Raw genomic sequence first — 25,509 nt, 5'->3', positions numbered from 1 at the left:
TAACACATGGGGGGGGGGGGGCAGCATGCACACGGTAAACTCACATACAGATATGAATGTCTTTATAGAATATGCATCTGTCATCATCACAGCTTGGCAAAAATTACACTTATACACAACAATTTGCACAATAACGCCTGGAGCCATAATACAAACCAGTGGAAAATAGACTCGACGCCTGATCACTTCCTGGTAAGGTGGCGGTAGTATCATCCATTAATGGCTGCCTATAGATTTATCTATGTTTCTCAAACAACTTTCAAAACACACGCGCACACACACACACACACACACACATAGTTAACATTATAAGACGTTTGAGTCTCTTTTGAATCAGTGACGTGATGAATGACTGATTGTGAGTTGGTTTTTACCTATAACCTACATGTTGGTGAGCTAAGCTAGGAGCTGTAAACTCTACAGAAGTACAAAACGCTTCTCAGTTGGCAATGATCTTGACATATTATGCTGTGTGTATTCATTGCTTGGCAGCATACAAAAATAAAAGAAGTTGCTCTCGGTGCATGTCGCGAAACTTCTGCATTTGAGTCTCATCCGTGCAAACAGAGGGAAATGTTTTTTTTTTAATTTGTTTTTGTTAAATGACCGCGTCAGGCTCAGGTAAATGTTTGATTAGCGTTAGGGTGGAGACGTGTGTCTGAAGGCGATAGAACCCATCCAGTAGTTGCAGCACCTCCCTGATGGAGTATGTCGCATTGCTTTTTTTGGAAGGGTAATGCATATTTGGAGTTACAGTACTCTTCAAAATAAAAGCATCCCACACAACTGAAGTTTAAACCAAAAAAAATTAAAAAAAATATATGTCAAAGTTCCAGACTTTGCTTTTGATGAAAGTTGGTCTGATGACCATTAAATCAGTGGTTCCCAACCTTTTTTGGATTGTGACCCCATTTTGGGGTCACAATTTATTTATTTTTCCTCTATAAATCGTTTTTGATCATGTTTGTTATACTATGTAACAAATACATAGTGGCCAGGATTAGTGCACAAAGTAATAATAAGTGCTAGCTCAGACATTTTTTTAATACTGTATTTTATCTATTTATTTTTCTTCCTTTTTCTTTAAACTGTATTTTATTGGAACTAAATTTATATTTGAAAAAGTCAAAGTACAGAATACAGTTTAAGATTGTGAGTTGTGTTTTAATTTGAAAAAGAATAATATTTAAATATTTTACAACGTATTTTTAATCAGTAATTATAATATTTTTTAATGAATTCATAGACAATTCAGGCGACCCCATATGGGGTAATGACCCTAAGGTTGAAAAACACTGCTTTAGACCAATCTGTTTCACATTGGTTCTTTATTTCTTTTTTTTTAATACTGTATTTTATTTATTTATTATTTTTCTTCCTTTTTCTCTTTCTTTTCTTTAAGCTGAATTTTATTTGAACTATATTTATATTTGAGAAATTGAAAATATAGAATACAGTTGCTTAAGATTGTGTTTTAATTTGAAAAATATTAATTAAACATTTTTAAAATGTATTTTCAATACGTATTTTTTTTACTAGACATTTCAGGTGACCCCCCGTTTAAATTTCAAGTGACCCCATATGGGGTCACGACCCCAAGGTTGAAAAACACTGCATTAAATTGTATCTTAATATTAACGTTTCAACAACAAGCTAATTTAATGAAAATTTTTCCCTAAACTATCACGACAGGGACATTTATTTTTCTTTTAATCAAACAACTGAATGAATCGTGTTGAAAAGGCTTTGAATTCAGAATCTTTGATACAAACTGCTCAGCTGATTCAGTTAAAGACTCATGTGTGATGAAGGGTCATTTTGATTAAGTGTTGCTTTTCCAAAGGGTAAACTATATATTTTACCTATGTATATTTTTTACTAACAAAACAATTATTCTGACCTCAAGAAGTGTCAGGCTATTTCTTTAGGGACACTTGTACTAGAATAAGCTTAGACCAATTTCTCTACACCAGGTTAAAATATCTGGGATATCATCTTTGCTTCAGTGATGTCCGTTGATCAATAATACATCTGAGTGAATTAACTTCAGTTGCAGAAATTGGAGAAGTGACCATCCAAGCTTCTGTGCTAAAACAAGCCAAAACCTGTGAAATGGCTACAACCGTCGCTATGAACAGGAATCCAGATCAAGGCCTAGATCAATGCTTAGCACAGAGCAGCAGACCTTCTAGAGATGCATGGTTTCAGTCAGGGCTGGGGGACAGCTCTGCTTTTATGGCCAAAGTCCTTGTAAAGATACAGTATCAGGACTAGAGGGAGAAAAAGAGGACGAAAGGCAAGAGGAGGGACACATGAAGAGGGGAAACCGGAGGGAAAATTCACAGCCTCTGGGTGAAGTTTTCTGGAAATACTCCTTTGGTGGGATTTTCCTTGTTTTTCTGCCACTCGGACTCAATGATTCCCATGAGCCAGCCGTCGTCCTGCAGCAAAACAACACAAGTGGTGGATTGATTTCAGGATCTTCAGAAGTGACAGTTGTGCACCTGTTCACATTTGAACACACTTCAGATGTTCAGTCACAGGATAGCATAATGACGAGATGAACCACAACACAAAAGACTTTTAATGGTATTATGGGCGTAATTGGACAAAATAGTTTGTTACAGTGTTAAATGTGTATACATTCATTTTCAGTCACAAGATAACACAATCACTAGATGAACCGTAACACTAAGTGAGATATTTTAACCCGTATTATCGACACATCTGAATCCGTCTATCATTTGTTCATTCGTTTTTCATTATGTAACAAAAACATGAAAAACGAAAAAAAAAAAAACACTCATTTTTTGATATTTGTTTCCAAAACCAAGATGAAAAAAGCGGAAAACGCCTTGTTTTTCAAATTCAAGCTCTTCTGCTTCTGTACAGAAAACGAAAGATGGAAAACGAACACCTTTATTCGTTTTCTCCATTACCGATTTGACAACGTACGAGACCCGGAAGTGAAGCGATATCTTTAGCTCTGCAACACTTAGGAGTCTCTAAATCCTCCGAAATGTCCGTGAGGAGGTTCTGTGCCCAACACCAGCTAAAGCGAAAAGGACATGTTTCGGATGCACAGTTGGAAGCAGCGATCTTGTCATGCTGAACTGCCGTTAGCATAGCCATTAGCGTCGGATGAGAGTACGCTTCCGTATCACGTACTTTGGCAAATCGGTAATGGAGAAAACGAATAAAGGTGTTCGTTTTCCGTTTTCTGTACCGAAGCAAAAGAGGTTGGATTTGAAAAACAAGGCGTTTTCCATTTTTTCATTTTGGTCTTGGAAACAAATATCAAATAATGAGCGTTTTTCATGTTTTTGTTACATAACGAATGGTACACAGATTCATCTGCTACCTCTGTTTCTCCGCTAATCACGGCCTGTTAGCCATGTAGCATTTAGCATTAGGATTGTAGTGTGTGTGTGTGTGACGTGTTTGCAACAGTTAATGTATGTTTCTGTCAGTTGTAATTCGACTTAGCTGTGTGTGTGTGTGTGTGTGTACCTGTTCTTCTGGGTTGTCAAAGGGGATTACCAGCACTATGTCTCCAGCCTTCATCTCCAGTTCATCCGTGTCATTGGCAGCATAGTCGTGCATCACCTGGAGCTATTGAATTCCAAAAAAAAAAACATGTAAATGATAAAGAACAGGTTGGCATGAAGTGCTGCAAATGCTCTTATCTACTAAAATGTAAAACCTTATTTTATTAGTGCGGACAAAAAGAAGGCATGTTGATCTGATTCATAGTTGAAATATTATTATTTATTCTGTGTTACCTTAAACATGAAGCCGGGGGGCATCTCTGCCTCCTCTACTGCTACTTCTGCATATTCTTCTGCTACGACCGGTGGCTGGAAGAAAAAACAAACACAAAATAAACATACAAAAATAGTGTCAGGTTCTGTTTAGTTTTGTTGTTATTCAGCCCTTGTGGTCCTCTCAGTTATTCTGTAGGAGTGTGACAATATCTCAATACGGCGATATATCGCAAAACTTTTCCGCACAATCGATTATCGATATGCTCCCGCTAAGTATCGATTTTTTTTTTCAATTTTTTTTTTTTTTTTTGTAATTGGGTTTCAGGTATTCCTGCTTGTGGCTCCACCCGTGAGTAGGAGTGTGACAATATCTCGATACAGCGATATATCGTGATATTTTTCCGCACGTTCGACTATCGATATGCTCCCGCTAAGTATCAATTTTTTTTTGGAATTTTTTTTCCAAAACCTTTTTTGCTTTTTCACTAAAATGTGCAGGTACATTTTCATATAAATGTTGTCACTGTTTGTTGAAGGAACCAATATATTGTTTACTGGAATATTGAAATATAATGGTGTCACTGGTGAGAAAAACCCTATTTTTTGTTTACAGAAAGCACTAATGGAGATACTTATTCATTCACATTGGTATGTTGACACTTGTTTACAGAAATGTTGCACTAAAATAGTGTCACTGTTCATAGGACACTTTTTTCAATTTATTGCCTTTCAGAGATATAAAATAAAAATTGCATTTTTTCACTTAATCTTTTTTTTTTCTTGTTATGTCATAGATTGTTGTAGATTGATTTCTGACCAATATATCAATAATCACAGTATCATCATATCGTGAGATAATCGTTATCGTGAGCTTTGTATCACGTATCGTATCGTGAGGTTCGCCAGAGGTTCCCCACCCCTACCTCTGAGTGATGTCTGTGTGCTTGGTTTGTGACTGATTAGCTCCCTCATGTTTCCACCCAGGTGTGGCCCATTCCCAATCAGGCCTCCTCCACTATTTAGCTGAGTGCTTGAACACTGAATGTTTGCTGAATCGTTGTGTATCGTCTACTCTCCTTGTGTCCTGCTGCGTTTGTTCCCTGGGTTTTTTTTGTGCTGCCCTTTTGGTTTTTAGGGTTTTTTTTTTTGAGTTTGGAATAAAGATGGAGTGGTTCCAAGAACGCTGCTCCTGCATTCCGCCTCCATCTCTCTCTGCATTTGGGTCCACACCTTGACAAATGGTTCACCTCACAGCTGTTTGTATCTACTTCCTAAATAAATCCACCTGCATGTATACAAAAAAAAGAATATATATAGAGACAAAATGACCAGAACTGAGGTATTAGTAACGCACAACACCAGATTTAGTCTCAAACTACTCGCTCTACTTCTAGAGGACAATCCCAAAATATAAAACTGCTTTTGCTAAATCTGCCTTCTCTGTAATTGCTATGGGTCAGTGCCACACACTGCCAACAGAGATTATTGCACGTACTACATTTAAAGCATTTGCTCATTCAACTAAAAAAGGGCTTCTAGAGAATCAAACTTATGAGCACTCGTGATCGGTAACAACGTCATGAGGGAGTGGCCGTTCACGTGGAGAAAGGATTGGTGGAAAATTTTATAATGTTTCAAACTTATTTAAAATAAATATACCGTATTTTTTGGACTATAAGGCGCACTATCAATGAATGGGTCTGACCGGGTCTATTTTCATACATAAGGCGCACGGGACTATAAGGCCCTCCAGTTTGTTATTATTATTATTATTATTATTATTATTATTATTAAGGCTCATTAAGTGAAACAAAATAGTAAGATAAGTCAAACTTTATTCAACTCATTAACAATAATTCTCAACATTGTTAAGGTTTAACATAAAATATAGAACATTACACTCACTTTTTCAGTTCAGTATGTTGAAGCACAGTACAGGTACATATCACTCCACGAGGCGTCTGACTACGGTAGCCCTGAAGCGCCAAAAATCCATCAAGTGGTGCAGCTTCATAGTTTACCAAAGTTGTACTAAAACATTTTGACATATTAATTTCATACATAAGTCGCACCTGATTATAAGGCGCACTGACCATTTTAAGTGCGCCTTATAGTCCGAAAAATACGGTATGTTAATGATGATGTTAAAATGTATAAATCCATGGTCACATGCTCGATCGACATTTAAAATCAGTTTTTATACTGTAACATCCACCTGCCCATGGACGACAGGTGGAAATGAGGATTTTTGCTATAACGTGTTCCAATGCATCTTTCCTTTTGGTCAATGTAAAATTGTACACTGTCCCTGTCTAAATAAAAACCATACCATCTACATGTGATGCCACACACGTGATGTTTTTCCACTCCACTCACCTCCTCCTCTGTTGCTGCTGTTTTTTCTTCTACTTCTTCTTTTTCTTCTGCTTCTTCTTCTGGTGAAGCAGCTGCTGCCGATTCACCCTGAAAGCAGAGACGGATGAATTAGTTTGATGAAACGTTCCATAATGACTGAGAGAGAGAGAGAGAGAGCACGTGGTGAGACAAGACAATGACGCACATATAGGCAAGCCTGGGTGTGCACAGAGTAATTCCTCAGTTAAATGGCAATGATAAATCACTGTAGCACGGAAAACACATTTATTTCATATTAGCAGAGGCAGTTCAATCCTAATACTGTACATGTGTCCATTTCTCCTTTCTCAAACCTTCATCTCTAGAGTTGATGCATCTCATTTTCATCCAGATGCATCTCTCTATTTATCTCCTTTGTTACCTGACCCTCGTCATTATCCAACACACTGGCAGGTGGGGGGGCTTCCTCCTTCGCCTCATCTTCTGCAGGCGTTTCAGCATCTGCAAGCTCCTCCTCCTCTGCTGTGATTGGTTGGTTCATGTCATCACCCCAGCTCTCCTGCTCTTCTTCAGCCACGCCGTCGTCACCCACTGGCTGGCTCTCGTCATCATCCCCCCAATCCTCTTGAGCTGCAGCCACGGGGTCGTAGGCGACTGGCTTGGAGCCATCGTCCCCCCACCCGTCTGCAGCAGCTGCTATTGGGTCATAGCGGACGGGCTGGGAACCATCGTCACCCCAGGCTTCTGTCGCAGCAGTCACTGGGTCATAGTGGTGCACGGTGTTCTCTTGCTGGGCATCACTGTCCTCATGCTGGAGGGCAAGGGTCAAGTTTGGAGGAATCAGAGGTCATGTAAAATATCTTATCCAATGGCATTAAAAAGAGGAGAATTGGAGAAATAAAAGGATGGGATATTAAAGGGAATAGAAAGTTCTTTCCAGCACGGGGATAATAAAGTTTTTAGTAAGGTAAATTTATCCTAGACTATAATAAAATAAAAGTATAGAAATATGTGTGGTGTATTTTTTTTTTTTTTTTTTTTGCACATAAGCACTGTGCACTATAATACATTGCATTATTTCAGTATTTTATTATTGTATGTGTTACTAACCTGTTTTTATAACTTATTGTATTGTTTGTTTGGTAACACACCATTAATTAGTTGCTTATTAGCATGCATATTTGTATCATATTGACTCTAAATTAGTCATTATTAAGTACTTATTAATGCCTTATTCTGCATGGCCTTAATATACATCCAGTAAGCCATTAACTAAGAGTTTTCCCTCAATAACCTCAGAAGTATTACTTATTGATATTAAGTAAGGAAGTTGTTGTATATGAATTACAATGTTAACATGCTAGGGCTAGGATTAGGGTTAAGATTAAGGGTAACCCAAACCCGAACCCTAATCCTAGTCCGAACCTAACCCTCTTTGGACTGTGAGATAGCCATTAAGTGTATAATAAGGCATTAATAAGTACTTAATAATTACAAATTAAGAGCCAATATGTTACTAATGCCAATAGCCAAACTAATTAATGGTTAACAGATGTTCCCTAAACTAAAGTGTTACCCTAAATTTTGATTATAATAATAAAAGAATAATAAAAAAAAAAATATTAAAAAAAGCCTCATCACGATTGTTTTTTGTTTTTGTATTTTTTAATTGTATAAATTAGAAAGGTTAGTATTATTTTATTATTTAAGGTCTAAATTTTGAAAAAAAAAAAAAAACAATAAGAGAAGGATAAAATAAAAAAATATATATATAAAATCAGAAAATAAATACACTTTAAAATCAAACCAAATCAAATAAAGTAATATTTTATTTGGTTTGGTGCTATATAAAATTTGTTTTGTTTTTTCATTGTTACATACAAAATAAAATATTAGAAAGGCTAATATTTATTTTTAATTATGATTAATTAAGGTCTAAATAAAAAAAAACAAAACTATAATAATTAAATAATGTAAAATCCTAAAATAGAGAACTAAGTAAATAAATACACTTTAAAATCAAACCAAATCAAATAAAGTTAGATTTTTATTTGGTTTGGTGCTCCATAATGATAGTTTTTTTTTGTTAAACAAAATGTTAGAGAGGCGAGTACTTTGACAAAAAAGGGTGGGGTTGTCGGAAGAAATTAAAGCAGTTTTGCAATCCAAAATGTAAATAGAACCATGAAAAAAAAAGGGGGGGGGGGGAGCAGATGTCAGCAAATCATCAGCCTCACCATCAGAATCATCATAAGAACCCAAGGAAATTGATGTGAAGCTATTAACCTTTGTAGGAAAGCTTCAGACCAAACCAAAACACAGATGAGGTTAAAAAGGGGGCAGAAACAAAAAGAAACTGAGCTTTTTTCCCATCAGAAGATAGATGTTGAATCTTCTGCGCAGCAGAGTTAGCAAGCATTGTCTATAATCCCACCAATATGTTCAGATGGAGAAAAAGGACGGACGCTTTGTAAGAGCAGAGTTGTCTTTCTTACTGAGCCATTGCTGCTATGTCTCCAGGTTTAACGGCAGGACTCCATGGCTGTGAGGACAGGTCTCTCTCTTACAGCGACGGGGATGAACAAAAAAGGTCAGTCAATGATCCAAAGCCCAAAGCTGCAAGCAAGGCCTTGTTAAGTTCCCCCCAAAACTGAAACTCTAACTACCACACAATCCACAGGGAACCAAAGAACAACTTCCACTTTCAGAACCAGAGCTGATCCCTGTGTGTCACATGAGGTACAAAAAGATCATGTAGTATATTTACATTATGTTCTTCCACTTCCACATGTGAACACACAGGGATACGAGAAAGAAACAGAAAGGAAAGAGAATCATTCAGATGCAAAATTCTCATTGGACACTACAGTGTGTGTGATTAGAAGATAAGGTCGATCATTAACCTAATTAATTATCTTAATTTAATGACATGATGTCCAATGATCAACTGTTTACAAGGCTTTCATGTTACATGTCAATAAGTTAAAAAAAAACTGTTCTTATCACGTCTAATATTATATATTTAATTCAAAACCTCCACTTACCACACATAGGCCCTCATTCATCAAACTTGCGTGAAAACGAGTGTAAATCTGAGTGCACATTTGGTCGTAAGACAAGACCATCGTGTGTGAAACATTAGTTTCTGACCAATTCCAGCGTACAAATGATCGGGTGTTGATAAATCTGGCAGCTGAATTCGATCGTCATTACCTTGTTACGCCCTCCTGTTTCGGAGGCCCCTCCCACTGAGGTCAAGAATAAAATTGGCATCCTCACATCTGAGGTGGAGCCAAACAAAAATCTGCTTTTTGGCGGTGTGAAAACTGGAATTAGTGAAGCGCATTTGAACGCTGTGTGAAAGAGGATCAGCTACCGAGCAGGTGAAGTCTGCCCCCCTGTGTGCTCTGAGAACAGCTTTACAACAGGGATCCCTTGTCGTGTTTATTATGCCTTCAGCCAATTTCACCTATGATTCATCACATTACCGATTACTGAAGCACATTTATGAACGTTTAAGGTACTATTTACATATAAAAGCATGAATGAGGTCCTATTTCCTCATGATTGATAAACTCGGGCCATTGTATTTATTATGTATTTATTAATAAGATAGTTTCCTCCATTGTGGGATTAAAAAAGTACAAAATTCATCCAATCTAAAACAGACAATTAATGTTTTCATTTATTACTAATTCAGATTATTTATCATATGGTATTTTTTTATAGATAGAAAATAGATTATCCAGTAGATAAGGAATAAAATGGGTATCATAAAAAAAAAAAAAATCACATTACTTTGAAATGCGGCTGTCATTGGCTTAGAATGACACAGTAATTGTTCTTCACTACTAAAGCCTTTATTGCTTTTAAGTTTTTCCTTCAAACCAAATCTTTACACACACTGCAGTGTAAAATGTGAAATGCAAACTGAATTGACTCAAGCTTGTTCCCAACCCCATTTGTGTGGTGCGTACACTTTTTTTTTTAGTGCTGTTATCACATGAAGTACTACACACATGATGACAACACACAAACAGATTTGGGACACACACGTGCAACAGTTCTTGGGGAAAAAAACTACAAGCAAACAATACGAGCAGCAAGAACAACAGAATGCATAATGAGACTGGAGCTTGGACAAAGAGATAACAACGTCAATAATGGAGTTTGGTTTATGTAACATTATGCTGATAAAGATGGTGATTGTGCTGACTAGAAAATAATTAGGAACATCATTTTCTGAATTAATGCTGTTTACAGTGTCAATGATACACTTACCCATGAGTCCCAGTTTGCAGGCTGTGAGGAAAAACAATGATCAGTTTTAAGAAAACAAATAAATAAAAAATGCATCTAACGCAATCATTAAAATGAAATACATTTCAGTTTATAACCTTTGTTCTTTTCAGAACATGACTACAAGCATTATTAAGGTAAGTCTTTATCTTCATCAACTAACATTACTTATACTATTATTAGTTTATACATCTATTACACTTATTTATTTTCATAATCTGTGCCTTATTTATTTCTATTTATCTTCAAATACCTTCTTAGTTTTATAAATAGCAAATTCAAAATTCCTACAAAGTTTCTATTTTTTTTTCTTTTGAGAGTGTAGCCGATGGCTAAGTTTTATCTCTAGTCCCTTGGCAGGTTGATGTAAAACTTTAAGGAAATACAAAAATATAAAACATTAATGCAGTTATTCAAATACCGTACGTATACAAATATTATATTATGTATAATTATGTATAATTATATATGTATTTTCTAGCACTGTTAAAGCAAAAACTTCAAATACAGTGAGCTTAATTCATGAAAGTGCTGATTGTGTTGCTATTATTATTATTATTATTATTATTATTATTATTATTATTATAGAATGGGCTAAAGTGTGTAAAACACATTGAAGCTAAAGCATTATAAGAAAAAGAATATTTTGTTAATATCAACTAATAAAGCGGGTCAGGTCAAACACTAACACTGAGTCCTGCAGAGGAAGGAAAAAGAACAGAGCAGGTTTAAAGTCTGCAGCTCATGCCATGAGTGATCTGAGGTGCTGAAGCAGAAAGAAAAGTCAAGATATCCTCATGCCATCATCATCCTCCTGTTGTTTGGGACATTAGAAAGTTGCAGAGCAGGCAGCATCCTACGGTATATATGCCAAGCTTTATAGGGATCCTCCATTGTTTTTACAAATGTGGCCTAAAACCTTAGAAATGTCCTTATTTGAAGATCTATACCTAACAAAACGCATTCATTTGCACCATATTCGTTTTTATTAACTTTTAAAACTGGGTAGGGATGGAACGATTCACTCAACTCTCGATACGATTCGATTCACAATACTGGGTTCACGATACGATTCTCTGATGATTTATTTTACAAAATGGGACTGTACACAAATGACTGAAAAATATTCCTTTTATTTTTAATTGTCAAAAGAATTCCTTGATAAACTATTCAAAACAATGCAATTTAACTAAAAATAAATCTTGAATGAAATAAATAAAGAAATAATACAAATGAAGAAGAAGCTTATTAATTTAATCTCTGGTTCTGTAGGAAACAATGCAAAACTGCATAATAGTTCGTTTCCTTTTTAAAAGTGCAACAGCAAATGTATTTTGTGCCTTAACAATTGGACTTTTAAAAAAAAAACAGTCATTTCAATTTACGTCAGATATTTGTTTGGACCAGCAGAGGGCGCTGGTACCTCAGTGGTCGGTTGGCATGTAGAAATTCTTGCAGTGAAGAAGAGATGCTATGCGCTAGCAGACAGAACTAATAGAAAAACGTGACTCTTACAGATATTCACGTAATATTACAGATATTCTTTCGGTTCTAAAGGGGTAAGGAATCATTTATGAACATGTTTAAGAGTAGAAGGTGGCCAGAAAGAAAGTAGTAGCAGATTCCGCCTGCCGCTAACACTTTTAAACAAGAGAAGGATAAATATATAGCACCCTCTGCTGTTTAAAAATGTTTTCAGAGTCTCGATGCGAACGTGATACCTATGAATCGATTTTTAACTGCCTTCCGATTAATCGTTACATCCCTAAAACTGGGACTACTTTAACCTGTGCGCCGTTGAAATGACGTCATTGGTGAAGTGATAAGCCTTTTACACCCATTGAGTTCTATAGGAGGTGAAGCATTCAGGATCATTTAGCAGCTTTTTCAGTCAACATGACAATTTAAGCTGCTTTAGGTTGCTCTAAAAATCAGTAAAAGTTAAAACATTTGATGTAAACCTCTTTTGTTTCCTGAGAGATGATAAATTAAAACCGTGACCCAAAGAAATCTGTGGCCACAGGGGGCGACAGTTCCCGCTCTGCTATTTCGTAGACGCCATCCGTGTTGCATGTAAATAAATCCTAAAGTACTGCTGCTCAATGCAGCAGTGGATTCACTGCTGATTCTAATGAGCAGCAGTGAATCTTGGTTGCCTTTATGTTTTAAAAGTTAATAAAGTGAATATGATGTCAAATAATGCATTTTGTTAAGCATAGTTCTTCTAATAAGGACATTTCAAAGGTTTTAGGCCACATATGTAAAAACAGTGGAGGATCCCTTTAAGAGGTTTAATGTTATATTCTCTTTTATCACACTCATTTGAGCATATTTAAATCCAAACAACTGTGACTGGACGTTAAAATCTATCTGAATAGAACATCAAACCTCATAATACAGTATCTGACAGAACGAGCTCTCTGCAGTGTTTCCATTCATGCCATGAACCATCCACCTGTGTGGCCGCAGAGGCTTTGGTGAACGTTTCCAGGTCCATGTCCAAAAGGCTGCTCACTGCACGACTGTCAAACTGACAACAATATGAACAGGAGGGGCTGTAACCCATGTGGGATGAAACGCTAAGCTAGCAATAGGAATAGTTACGGGGTGTAACCTGTGAGGGAGGGTCAAGGGTTAAGGGTGGTGGTGCTATCCCAGCTGGGTACTGACCTCTGTAGGGGAGGTGACGCTGATATCAGGCGTTGCTGATGCTGCGTTAAACATGCCAATGATGTTTTCAGTTTTCAACTCCTTAGACGGGGTCACCTTAGGTGGTGGAGGCACTGCTGGTCTTAGCTAGGAGTTAACATTTAACACATTCACAATTACTTTAATGTTGGGAATTTGAACAATGAGCATGAACTGTTAAATTTGTGTTACACAAAGAAGTTTCCCAAATAAATGTTGCACTTCCTTTGTCACAAGTCTATATAGAAATTACAGAATTGACCAAAAAGCATAATCTAGCATAACTGTTGCCATGACGATGGCTTCACAGTGGACCTGTACTACAAAGCTGGATATAAATATGTTCACTTAAGCGAGGTGATTTCAGTGTGCGCTCCTGTGACAGGGGTGGAGATTGCAACTGTGTATATGCAATTTACGTCACAATTAAGGAATAATTCTTTAAAAATATGAAGAATTAAATCCATAATTCAGACCAAAAACAACACTGTTGCTACAGAAAAAGCAGGGAGGAAGGAACACAGACAGGAAGCTGCCGACACTGTTAATGAATAAAAGCGTGAGATTATACAATATTAATCCATGGGATGATGAACGGACAGCGCTCTAATCAGTTTCACTTTATTGCAGCACAGACGTGTTTCTATTCAGGTAGTCCTCCTCAGTTTATAACACACACACTGGGATATGAGCACACTGTTTCACTGTAGTATGTTCCTGCTGATGCTGACACTGTCACTGTCGCTGCACGTATGTATGAATAAATGAAATAATGAATGACTTATTTATTGAATTAGCCCAGCAAGACCTTAACCAGCATCGTAGTACAGCACACACTGAATAAATCACAGAATGTATCGCGATAAGAGGAAATCCAGCTTTGTAGTACAGGCCCTATATGTAGATACAACATTACAGCTAAAAAAAAAAAAAAGTGAGTGTATGTATCAGTTTGCTTTGTTCTTTTACCTTAGATGGAGATTTGGGGATTGGAGGTGGTCCTCCTGGTCTGAGAGTGTGATTAGAGGCCTCTTTAACAACACTGAGGGAATGAAGGGAGAGACAAAACATGGAAGATGGAGAAAGGGAAACAATCAGATTAAAGAGACACAGTATTGAAGATGGTAAAAGCTCATCTCACTATAAAATCCTTATCCTTCTAAAAGTGCTCCAAAAGTTCAAGGTAGCTTAAAAAAAATGATCCTACATGCATATCCTACAAGAATCCAAGCAAGAGTTTGTTATTATTGCAAGAGCTGCATGCAGAGACATTGATATAATGGAAACAGGCGTGTGCATGACTCCATCGGCACAAGCGAGCAGTGATATCCAAAGCCCCAGATCTGTAAATACTCAGAGTTTAAAGAGCACCTGCAACTGATGCTGCAACGGGCATAACTATAGACATCAGTCACAGTCACACGCATAGCGTTAATTTAAATGAATGATGGGTTCCTACTTAATGTCAATTATTATTTATGTAATAGATAACTTTATATCTAACAAGTTGATAATCTGTTGGATTTGGACAACTTGATGTAAAAGGGCGAGACATGATATTAAATGAGCCATTAAGAGGTCTTCTCTGTAAAGACAGAAGGAAAACATTGTTCATGAATGCAAAGCATTAATCATTGTAAAGCTTAATTTTTTTTTAAATTAATCTCTCCTCAATTAGAATTAAAATAAATTCTGGAACCAAAATAAAAACGATCACAAAACTATTTTTTCAACTGTTCTCACTCAAAAAACAAATAAATAAAAAAGTTTAATACATTAAATACAGTAAATAAAATAAAGTAAATATACTATAAATTAAAAAAATGTCAAAATAAAATAAAATAAAAACAACTGTTCTCACTCATCTTCCATTTCCTATTATTTCACCTTTAAAAAAAAAAAAATTGTTGAATAATACTGTCCATACCTAAGAGATCTAACATGAAAACCCAATGTAGCCAGAATCAAAAAAGCCAGATGCTTCTCACACACTGCTTTCCTTTCGTTTTTCACACCTCATGTGTAAAATGCTGACATGTGCTGTTAGCGTAGAGTTATAAACAGTCTCAGTGCAGCATCAGACGCAGGTTTGCTCTACTCGTGAACATCTGCAGCTCTGAGAGCAAACTCTGCAATCTGACAGTGACAAGGCGTCGGTGACAAAAACCAAGCACCTCTGGAACCTTCCAAGCCTGCAGACTGACTGACTGACAGACAGACAACAGCTGGACAGACAGTAACAGGTCAGTGGGACAGACAGACTGATGGTTAGAACACAGTTGCTGTCAGTTACCTCCTGTTTGCTCCAGACGAATGGGGCCCATGGTTACCTGTCTTTCTGAAATTCAGGGATGTCTTCAAGTTAATGTTTGCCATTTAATCTTATTTCAATTTGTTTTTGCAGGTTGAATTATGTAGATTATCTGGTAAATATTTTAAATATTTTGATATTTAATAACTACCAGAATAGTATAATCTGTGCATGCGGGGCCCACAACAGCCTTCCACAGCTTTTTATGGGGCTTTCTAATAGTGGTGTTACTAAAAGTAAAGCCTCCTCTACATTTATTAGTTAAATTACAGCATTCTTTACAGTAAGAATGAACATCAAATCCATATAAAATGCAATAAACAAAATGAAGCACCTTCATCTCATGTGATGAAGATTCATGTTTGCACACATTTTATTTATCAATAAACAAGGAGGATCGTTATGTTATTAAAACTATTAACAAAAAGTTTGTTGAATTTATGTAAAAAAAAAAAAGGGGGATTTATTTTTGCATTTTTTTTAAATAATTAAAATTGAATTTACAGAAATATTATTTCGACTTGTTTCTTCACTACTGATGCTACAATGGTTGAACTGATCAAACACACAGTTATTTCAGTGATTGGTTAGGTGCTCACTAACCTGCTTGTGTCTGCTCCCTCCAGTTTCACTAAGACATCATACAGATCCTGGTCCAGCTATGGAGACATGAGCAAAACATTACAATCTGTCTTTAACACAGATTTTAAGAATATTAATACGCATTTTTACATAATAAAATCAACTAGAATTAAAATTTGCTTTCATTTTTATAATTTTTCTTAGTTATCCCCTTTTACAAACTGTATTTGTTTGTATATTCAGATACGTGTAGTTAAATTATACAGGAGAGAAATGTAGCTACATTCGGCGGTTCAGATTTAGGAGCTAGTCACTGTTTCTGTCGTTTTCAGCATTTTCTCTCTCACTGATTGGTTTCTAATCATCATCAACACTGAGCAGAACAAATAGAATATCTCACCCGACTCATTTCCTTGTGAAACTTCTCTTCAAACCCAGCCAAGCTCTGGAAGGTGCTGACATAAAACCCAACACGACTGGAAGAACAATTTAGAGGATATCGCATCACACAACAGCACAAATATGGTGCAATGTATCATAATTTTTTTACATATACAAACCTGTTCCAAAGTGACGGTAACTCTTCTTGCAAGTCAATATTTATCTCTTCAAAAACCTTTTGGGCTCTTTCCAGCTCCTCCTCAGCCTAAAATACACATAGTTTAGTGTTACACTGTATTATACTGGAACACTACACCAGTATGACTGAGTATAAATAAAAACATTAGAGCTACAAAACACCAGGAAGGCCTAAGGAAAGGTTATTATTGTTATGGAAAATGTTGTATTTTAAAGCTGGGAATCCGTAAAGCTGCTTAACCACATACTGTACATACTGTAACTAACATTTTTAAACTGTATCTGTGTGTCAATTCAAAAGTTGTTCTCATAAATCCTCTGATAGGGATTTACTTAAAAGCAAACGTTAAAGGTAGTTTAAAAGTTTGCAATCTAATCTAGTGTCTCCCAACCTTTTTTGTTACAATGTACCCCTTATCTTTCCTGTCTTAAGGCGAGTACCCCTTTATTTTGTTAATTTGTCTCAGAAAGCTGGTCTGAAAGCTTCACTCATATTTTTCTAATGTTTTGACCACTTTAGGTGTTGATCTTCTTTTTTTATGTATTTTAAATAGTTGCGCCACAGTGTATTATCGTTAGATAAGGAAAATGTGTGAGCGAGCATAAATTTGTCTCATAATTTTAGAAAAATAATATGACAAATGTTTCTGTGTACCCCATGAGGTGTGTTGAAGTACCCCTAAGGGTACACGTACCCCTGGTTGGTAACCTCTGATCTAATCGACCATAAAACAACAGTTTGATGCAGAATGGCGATGTGAGATAGAGTTGGGAAGAGTTTCGTGCCTTGCATTGTGGGATTTGGAGTCCCATAGAACAATGCAAAGATGGCGCCAAAGCAGAAAAGTCTCTTTAAAAATTGTTTTTACGTCATTATAATTAATTATACAGATCAGGATTCGCTAGATGCCATTTTTGTGTTGTGTGTCTCCATGGAAGCCAGTCGACTTTTTTTTCTTTTTTTTTTTACAACTTTCAATCTTTATAAATGTCAAAAATGTCACTTTGGCAGTGTTTTGGGGACACACTGGCATCAGTACTGGATGGGAACAACTTTTGGATGTAATACATGTATTTCACCAGAATAAATCAGTAAAATATACAGCACTACTCACACTATTATCCTATGTTAGTATTTATTTTTGTTCATACACTTACTCTGCTCTTATATTATGTTGCTGTAAATGTGAATTTCCCCTCTGGGGATCAATAAAGGTGTATTTTATTTTATTTTATTTTATTTTATTTTATTTTATTTTATTTTATTTTATTTTATTTTATTTTATTTTATTTCATTTCATTTCATTTCATTTCATTTCATTTCATTTCATTTTATTTTATTTTATTTTATTTTATTATATCATACTACAATTTCAGGAATTTCTCTTAGATATGAATAAAGCATCTATCTACAAATATAAACAACTTTACAGAGCAACTTGTGAAGTTTAGATTGATTCAATGTACAACAAACAGCATCTGAATGTAAATTATATGAGGATTTTATCTAAAATATGCATTAACTGCATGTACATTTTACTGAAGGAATTCGTACCAATGCATGTATATTCTTTCTAAAATGTTTTTTGATGTTTTTTATGGGGTATTTTTGGTGAATCAGTACAGTTTTATGATGTAAAACGTACAAATTGTTCTTTACAGTTGTTTACATTTGTACTGTATATTTTACAGATTTTATTCTGGTAACCACAGCTGCCAGTTTTTTTTTTTTTATATAAACACAACAGAATTTTTTCTTACCCAGCAGGTGCAGATTTAAAAAAAATAAATCTTTTTTTTCTCAAAGATTGTTGTGTAGGTGTTGTGGGTTCGGTGTGTACCTGGCTCCTGGATAGACTGCTCTGAGCCACGCTGTGTGCAGACAGAATCCCCTGAGCCCAACCAGGGGCCGCTCTCTCTAACAAAGAGGCCGGCTGCAAAAAATAGAGAAAAAAAAAAAATCACATTTCAAAGAGTTATAACTCTGAATTCAAGTGATTATTGACAAGCTATCAGTGATTTTATTCCACCTTGGTAATCTTAATACCGCCATCCTTTTTCTTGGTCTTATGCGTAGCAGAGTAGTTATGTCTGGCACTGTCGTAATCCACCAGCTTCCTGTCCCTCTTAGCAATACGAGCCTGAAGAAACGCAAATAGGTCACTATTAGTGAATATTATCTTTCACTAGCATTCATTACGCGATAGCCATTAGCATAAGCAACATACATGATTACCTTGATATCAGGAAACTGTCCCAGGTATGTATCCATGGAAATGAGAGCGTGATCAACCAACTTCTGATGGTAATCAGTCCACAGCACGTCACAGTCCTGCCGTACACATGAGAATACACATAATAAAAGAAAAATGTTACACAAATACATCATTATTTCAAGTTATCTGCAGCTAATCTATTCATTCAACAGAGGATGTAAAGAAAAAAAATAAAGTTACTTATAGTTTAAAGCTAAATTATTAAACTGAGTCTCTTTTAGCAAATGCAGTTATTTATTGAAGAAAAATGTGACCTTGCATAACTGTACAGTCTTAATGAAAAGGTTGATAAATTATTGCAACAATGGTTAAAAATCCCCAAAAGTAATACAACAAATTTTCAGGACATCTCCAACACTTATTAAATTATATAATGCTTAAATTATTTTTTACCAATTTACCAATTCTTCAAAAAAACTACCATATACTTCTATCAGAGAAAATGTAGAACATAAGAAATGTGTTCATAATATTTATTTATTTTTAATTTTTTTTAATCTTTTTCTGATACAATGGTTTTTTGTTTTGTTTTGTTTTTAACATTTTTATGTAACTAGTGAAAAAACAAATTAAAAAATGAATGATTATAAGACACAGAGGCAAGCTACAATGACCTCATGTAAAGGATTTTTAATATTTTTTAGTTGTGAAATAACCCAAAGTTGGCATCCAAAATAAAATTGAAGAAAAATTGTTTTATGTCCAATGATAGAGTAATTTTTAGTCAGTTATGGGCCAATAAAAATAGTTTAAAAAAAAAGTGTTTTTTAGGATTTTAAGAGACTGTCACCCAAGAACCAATGCATATATCTGACTAATCATTAGTTATGTGAACAATCTATGTACATAGCTAAAAGCTGATCAAATTACAGGGAGCTGAGACATACGTAAAGTTGTTTACTGAAGCCCCAAACCACGACAGACATTTTTTCTAAATTTGAGGAGCTGGCATGTCCACCAGATATGATGTATAGCAGATATTTGTGTATATTCTGAGAGAGTAGGTAGCTCTGTATTACTTTACCAAAAGTTTCACTTTCCTATGTGATGTAGTTCCTGAAATATTGGAAACTGAAAATGGAAAAAAATAAGGAAGCGCAAAAATTGACTCATACCCCGCCTCACTAAACTGTCCATATCTCAAAAAGTATTCATTCGATCAAACTAAAATTTTACAGTGTGCCACATGGAACAATTGCTACAAAAAACAAAATCTGATTTCTATTTTTTAACTTAAATGATACTGACCTCGACAATTGACTCCACCTCATCGTGTCCGTCCCAGTCTGGTTCATACATGTCAGCCAGACACGCTTGCACGTTCTTGGAGGATTCATGCATGGCTAAAGGGAAGCACATACCATACTGTATATAGGATTACATGAGTTAAAATATTCATCTTGACATACATTACATGATTAGCCTAATCGATGGTTTGTGTGTTTGTGTGTGCATCATCACCTTTCACTGCCTCTAGGTACGCCCGTAGGTCTCTCTGAAGCTTACTGCCCTCAGTCTGGGAAAAACCAAACACAACAATCTCGTACCATGTGCACTCGTGAATGCAGCCTGGTGTAAGACAAAGTAAAGTGTTCTCACATATTGTTTGTTGAAGTTGATGACTCCCTCCTCAAAGGCGACATCTTTGGTCTCGTCTGCTTTACCAAGCTTCTGTAAAACCTGCACGTTAAACACATAATAAACCATTAGTGTATAAACACAATCAATACGTTATTAATAAGCATCCCTGACCCTTTTATTCTGTACAGTCTGCTGGTTCCTGTCCCAGTATACATACAGTACGTGACAGGATGCCAGTCGATCCCAGATACAGATAGCATACGCTTTAATCAAGCTAACGTACATGTTTTTGGACAGTAGGAAAAGGCCTGAGTACCTGGACAACACCAATAAGGTAATGTGCTTTATTTGTATTTATAACACATGGACACAGCAACTTAAAGTGCAGCAAAAGCAAGAAGAAAACACGCACACTCCACAAAGTAAGCTTCAATCAGGCTAGGGATGTCCCGATACAACTTTTTCACTTCCGATAATGTAACGATATTGCAGCCTTGAGTATTGGCCGTTATCGGTATTGGCTAATACTCAAGGCTGCAATATCGGGACATCCCTTATATACATGATACACAGAGATAATGCAGTACATACACAGTACAATGAGACAATAGCTGAGGAGTGGATATTTACAAATTTACATTGTGTGTGGGTGTGTGTGTGTGTGCGTGTGTGTGTGCGTGTGTGTGTGTGCATGTGTGTGTGTGTGTGTGCGTGTGCGTGTGCGTGTGTGTGTGTATTCCCCTATATTTAAAATGAATCTGGAGCCGGACCCTGAATCTGCCTTTTTGGGCATCTCTATTGCATTGGAAAATAAGGATAAAAAATTCTGTACAACTTTTGCTTATGATATGGTTATTGCAAAGAGATGTACTTGAAAAAGAAAAATTGAAAAACTTAGATATGAAATGTCAGGGAACCTACATATATTTTGCAGCACGTAGAAACCTATTTTAGAGTACCTAAAACTTTAGATGACCCTGACTGTATTTCATTTTTTGTGGCTAAATTGTGGATATTTTAATGATGTAAATAGCCTCATTGTTAGTATTGTGTATTTTGTTGTTTTGTGTAACGGTTTTGTGTTCTTGTTTTATCCAGGTATTTGTGTTTACAATGAAATCTGGACTTTGTACTGTATCTTTATGTACACTGTGCCTGGCTGTATGTCTTTCTCTGTCTTAGTGTCACATAAAATGTTAAAAATCACAAATAACACTGTGCAGAACATACTTTGTTTTACTTGGCTGTGTCATTCATGTGAAATTAATTGACAATGTTTTGTACTTCCCGTGAAATGGATTGAGTGCAGTCAATAAATTCTGCATTTCTTCAGTGACACAGATATCGTGGATTAAATCTCTTGCAATATATTGATTGGCACAGCATCGCTGTATTGTGATATTATCGTTATAGTGGGCAAAATTATGGTGACAGTATCGTACCGTGAGGTACTTGGTGATACCCAGCCCTACCACCAATAAAGAGTAACTTTTCCTAATATTGTGCCCTTTCCTGCAGACCAAGTCGCATTTTGAGGAGCTTTTTTTGTGGTTTCGGACATTTATCCATCGCAGTGTTCACCTCCGAGTGCCTCCAATATGGCCAGAACGTGACGTAGGTGAAAACCCTCTATAGGTGGAAGTGCACTGCAAACTAGGCCACAATAATGTTAAAATTGCTCATTTTACTTTCGTTCCAACTGCTCCGTCTTTGGCTCCTGAACTAAACTGAGTTGTCTGCTCTGATGTAAGACGTTCAAGTCTTATGTAGGAATATTATTATTAGAGATAATATTTTATCTCTAATACTGTATCACTTCCGATACAGTTACCGACATAGCAGCCTTGAGTATTGGCCGATGCCGCAATCGATCCGACGCGATATCAGCACGGATCATACAAACTTTCATCACTTGTTTTGTAGTGTGGAATGTTAGAAAAGGTTTGATCAACTGATGTCACTCAAACAGAGAACAATAATCAGCAACAGTAGGTATGAGAAAAACTCACCCATTTATTATTGGTTACATACATTTTAACTGTCAACATAATATCTACACTATTCTACAATTACAAGACCCTGAAAACTAACCAAAATAAATCCAATGAAAACAAATTATACTTTTAAAGTGCAAACAATTCATGTTCACTTCAGTTATTTTTTTACTGTCAGTATATGGTGGGAACAACTGAGGGCGGGGACAAAAACAACATAATATTGTCCACTACTCAAAGTTAAGAGTTCACTCTGTGTCCAAAACAATGTGATCATTGGTTTTGTGGCCACACCAGCCTGTCATTGCCCGATCCCGTTAGATCTCGGAAGCTAAGCACATCTGGGCCTGGTTAGTAGTTGGATGGGAGACCACTGAGAATTCCAGGTGCCACAGTGGGGTGGCAGTCACCCCAGTGGTATCTGTCATTGTGTCCTTGGGCAAGGCACTTCACCTACATTGCCTAGTATGAATGTAGTGTGTGAGTGAGTGTTGGTGGTGGTCGGAGGGGCCGATGGCGCACTATGGCAGCCTCGCTTTTGTCAGTCTGCCCCAGGGCAGCTGTGGCTACAATAGTAGCTTACCACCACTAAGTGTGGAGTGAAAGAATAATGCCTTCATTCTGTAAAAGCGACTTTGAGTGTCTATGATAAAGCGCTATATAAAACTGATGCATTATTATTATTATTGTCTTCACTAAAATATCACAGCGCTTATATCGGAGATTTTAGATATAGTCCAATAAAATCTGATATTCGTTTTCTGGCTCATATCGGACCAATATTCGATATCAATATCGGATCTGGACACCCCTAATTATTGTTTCTCACAGGGAAACAACAGAGTAGTAGCCTTAGTAGTAGTAGCCTTAGCCTACAGTGTTGTTAAATTGTTAAATTGTCATTTTTTAAAATTATTATTCTAATGCATCCTGAGGTGCAAACAGCGCCCCCTGTGTCTCATACATGTAGTTACACTACTAGGCCTTTATATGAAGCACTTACAGATATTGAGCCATGCTTGTTTACCCTTGTGGTGGCTCTGGCTGAGAGGAGGTGTGTATGATGCTAATGTCATCATCATCACAACGAGCTGCACATACAGACCCTTCATCATCATCATCATCATCAGTGTGCACGTCTCCTCTACAGTATGACACGAGATGATGATCACGTAGTGCTAGAAAGAGTCCATGCACACACACACACGCGCGCACACGCACAACATCCCTGATCTTATTAACGTGTCGTGATGCGACATTGCGCCTCGGTGGATGATGATGATGATGATGATGATGATGATGATGATGATGATGATGATGCTGCAGCGAACACACGGGCCTAGGATTGGTGGAAACCGTTTCATTTCTGTCACATCAACGCGTTAAAAAAAAATAATAATAATAATCCTCACCTTCTCCTGGGCTCTGGTTAGTTTTTTCTGAACGTTGCTGGCCACTTTCCCAGCAGTCAACCCTTTCCCCAAATTCAACTCAGCCATCTTGTAGCGTTAGACCAGCCTCTGGATGCGGATTTGGAGGGAATGGAAGCAGTAGGAGCCGCTACGGCACCGATGGAGGCAGATGCATTAATATCCAGAGGAGAATGAATGACGGTGAACGTGTAAAGGCTGTTGTTGGTCGTTAAAAAGGATGATGAGTAGAGTGTGTGTTGGATGGTGATCCTGATACTGAGCTCAGAGGAGGAGGATGCTGAGAGAGCTCTTAAAGGCGCAGACACTCATTCTGGTACTGGTGCGCCTCCAGAGAAACCAGTAGGACTAAATAACCCCCTGTTTTATTAAATCTATGTCCAATACATATTCACCCTCTATCAAATGCATCTTGTAAATATTTAGCAGTATTTTATTTGGAGAATTATTACCTTATGGGCAAATTTCACCTTTTTAATTAATTAAGTATTATTATTATTATTATTATTATTATTATTATTATTATTATTATTATTATTATTATTATTATCGTCCGACCTTTTCAACGGTGACATTAATGCATTTCTTTAGAAACGCATGGCATTATGGTTAAACTCAGCCTCTCTGTGAGACATAATAATGTTACATAACAAGTGCAGAGCCTGGTTAGATATAAATAATACCAAGATGCAGCAAAGTAACTAAAATATATGGATTAAAAATATAATTCAGAGAGTCAATAATGATGAAAATCTAAAATACAAATGTTAATAATAATAACTATAGATGAAATGCATTTCAGTTATGAATCATTTGGCATGATTCATAGTCTGCCACTTGCACACTCAGCAACACCTAAGGAATATATATCTGTATCATATTTGTACATTTGTACTGTTATTAATCCTTATTTAATAAGCAGTCTTTTAAAATAAAATACTTTTTCGTGCGTTTTCTTTTATTCTTTACTTTGTTTGGTGTTTCTTCTATTCATTTGTAATATTTCTTGATGTTCTGTAACAAAGTAATTTACCATCTGGGATTAATAAAGTTTTTTGACATCAATCATTTGATCCTTTTTTATATACTTTGTATTTTTCTGTCAGCATAGACATTCAGGTTTTTTTTTTCAATGGAGTCTACTATGCATCATAGTTTTTTTTTTTTCTACTATGCGTCATATAATTTAAGGGGCTGTACCTGTTTTGACGTCTATGTGTCAAACAAAGCAGTTTATATGTGCCCAGCAGGGGGCGGTAGTCGTTCACTCCTCTACATGCACGTGTTGTGCTGGTGTTGACATATTCTGAGTTTAAAACACGCAGAGGTTGGATTTTTTTCAGAACATCTTTGTTGGTTTGATTAAAATGTAAAATGTCGCTGCTCTGATTCTCTGCATGGATCAGTTTGTCCTCAACACAAGCTGCTCTCACTGCATCACACACAGTTATACAGTTGATTTATCCTCGTAGCCCAGATGTGCATATTTTTCTTGTTATGATCTTGCTCCTATAAAACATGTAATGACATGGGACCTAACAGTTGAGAAGGATCCATGAGATCAGAGCAGAGGACATGTTATTGACACAGGTTTTGTTAGGACACTGACTGGGAGCTCTCCACGGTCCTGAACTAACAATGTGTCTGTGC

General features: G+C 36.3%; 1 protein-coding gene and 1 pseudogene across 3 annotated transcripts; one reads left to right on the top strand and one right to left on the bottom strand.

Moving 5' to 3' along the window:
* Positions 1-1,531: 1,531 nt before the first annotated feature.
* On the bottom strand, positions 1,532-24,161 carry bin1a (bridging integrator 1a). Of its 3 annotated transcripts, XM_028435265.1 has the most exons (19): positions 23,842-24,161; positions 20,454-20,534; positions 20,316-20,370; positions 20,103-20,197; positions 18,815-18,910; positions 18,609-18,719; positions 18,420-18,512; positions 16,560-16,645; positions 16,400-16,475; positions 16,021-16,076; positions 15,400-15,444; positions 14,076-14,148; positions 13,089-13,214; positions 10,401-10,421; positions 6,541-6,930; positions 6,141-6,227; positions 3,783-3,857; positions 3,511-3,612; positions 1,532-2,441 (listed from the first exon to the last, which is right to left on the bottom strand). In XM_028435265.1, exons 1-19 carry the CDS (start codon positions 23,926-23,928, stop codon positions 2,340-2,342), a joined length of 1,857 nt encoding a protein of 618 aa, XP_028291066.1. In that variant the 5' UTR covers positions 23,929-24,161; the 3' UTR covers positions 1,532-2,339. The 3 variants fall into 3 exon arrangements, with proteins under 3 accessions (XP_028291066.1, XP_028291068.1, XP_028291067.1); XM_028435267.1 differs by lacking the exon at positions 6,541-6,930; XM_028435266.1 differs by lacking the exon at positions 15,400-15,444.
* LOC114455750 (uncharacterized) lies at positions 22,710-22,827 on the top strand (annotated as a pseudogene).
* Positions 24,162-25,509: the final 1,348 nt, after the last annotated feature.

Source organism: Gouania willdenowi, chromosome 21 (assembly GCF_900634775.1).
Source record: "Gouania willdenowi chromosome 21, fGouWil2.1, whole genome shotgun sequence".
Lineage (NCBI taxonomy): Eukaryota > Metazoa > Chordata > Actinopteri > Blenniiformes > Gobiesocidae > Gouania > Gouania willdenowi.
The sequence above is the reverse complement of the archived record's forward strand: the minus strand, read 5'-3'. Positions and strand labels throughout refer to the sequence as shown.

What these genes read in the sequence shown, in the direction of transcription:
- bin1a (XM_028435265.1), bottom strand. Translation starts at nt 23,928, where the DNA reads ATGGCTGAGTTGAATTTGGGGAAAGGGTTGACTGCTGGGAAAGTGGCC. An exon ending in GCAGTCTATCCAGGAGCCAG is followed by an intron (nt 16,646 to 18,419) that starts GTACACACCGAA and finishes TGTGTATTTTAG; the next exon opens with GCTGAGGAGGAGCTGGAAAG. An exon ending in CCCCCGGCTTCATGTTTAAG is followed by an intron (nt 3,613 to 3,782) that starts GTAACACAGAAT and finishes GGAATTCAATAG; the next exon opens with CTCCAGGTGATGCACGACTA.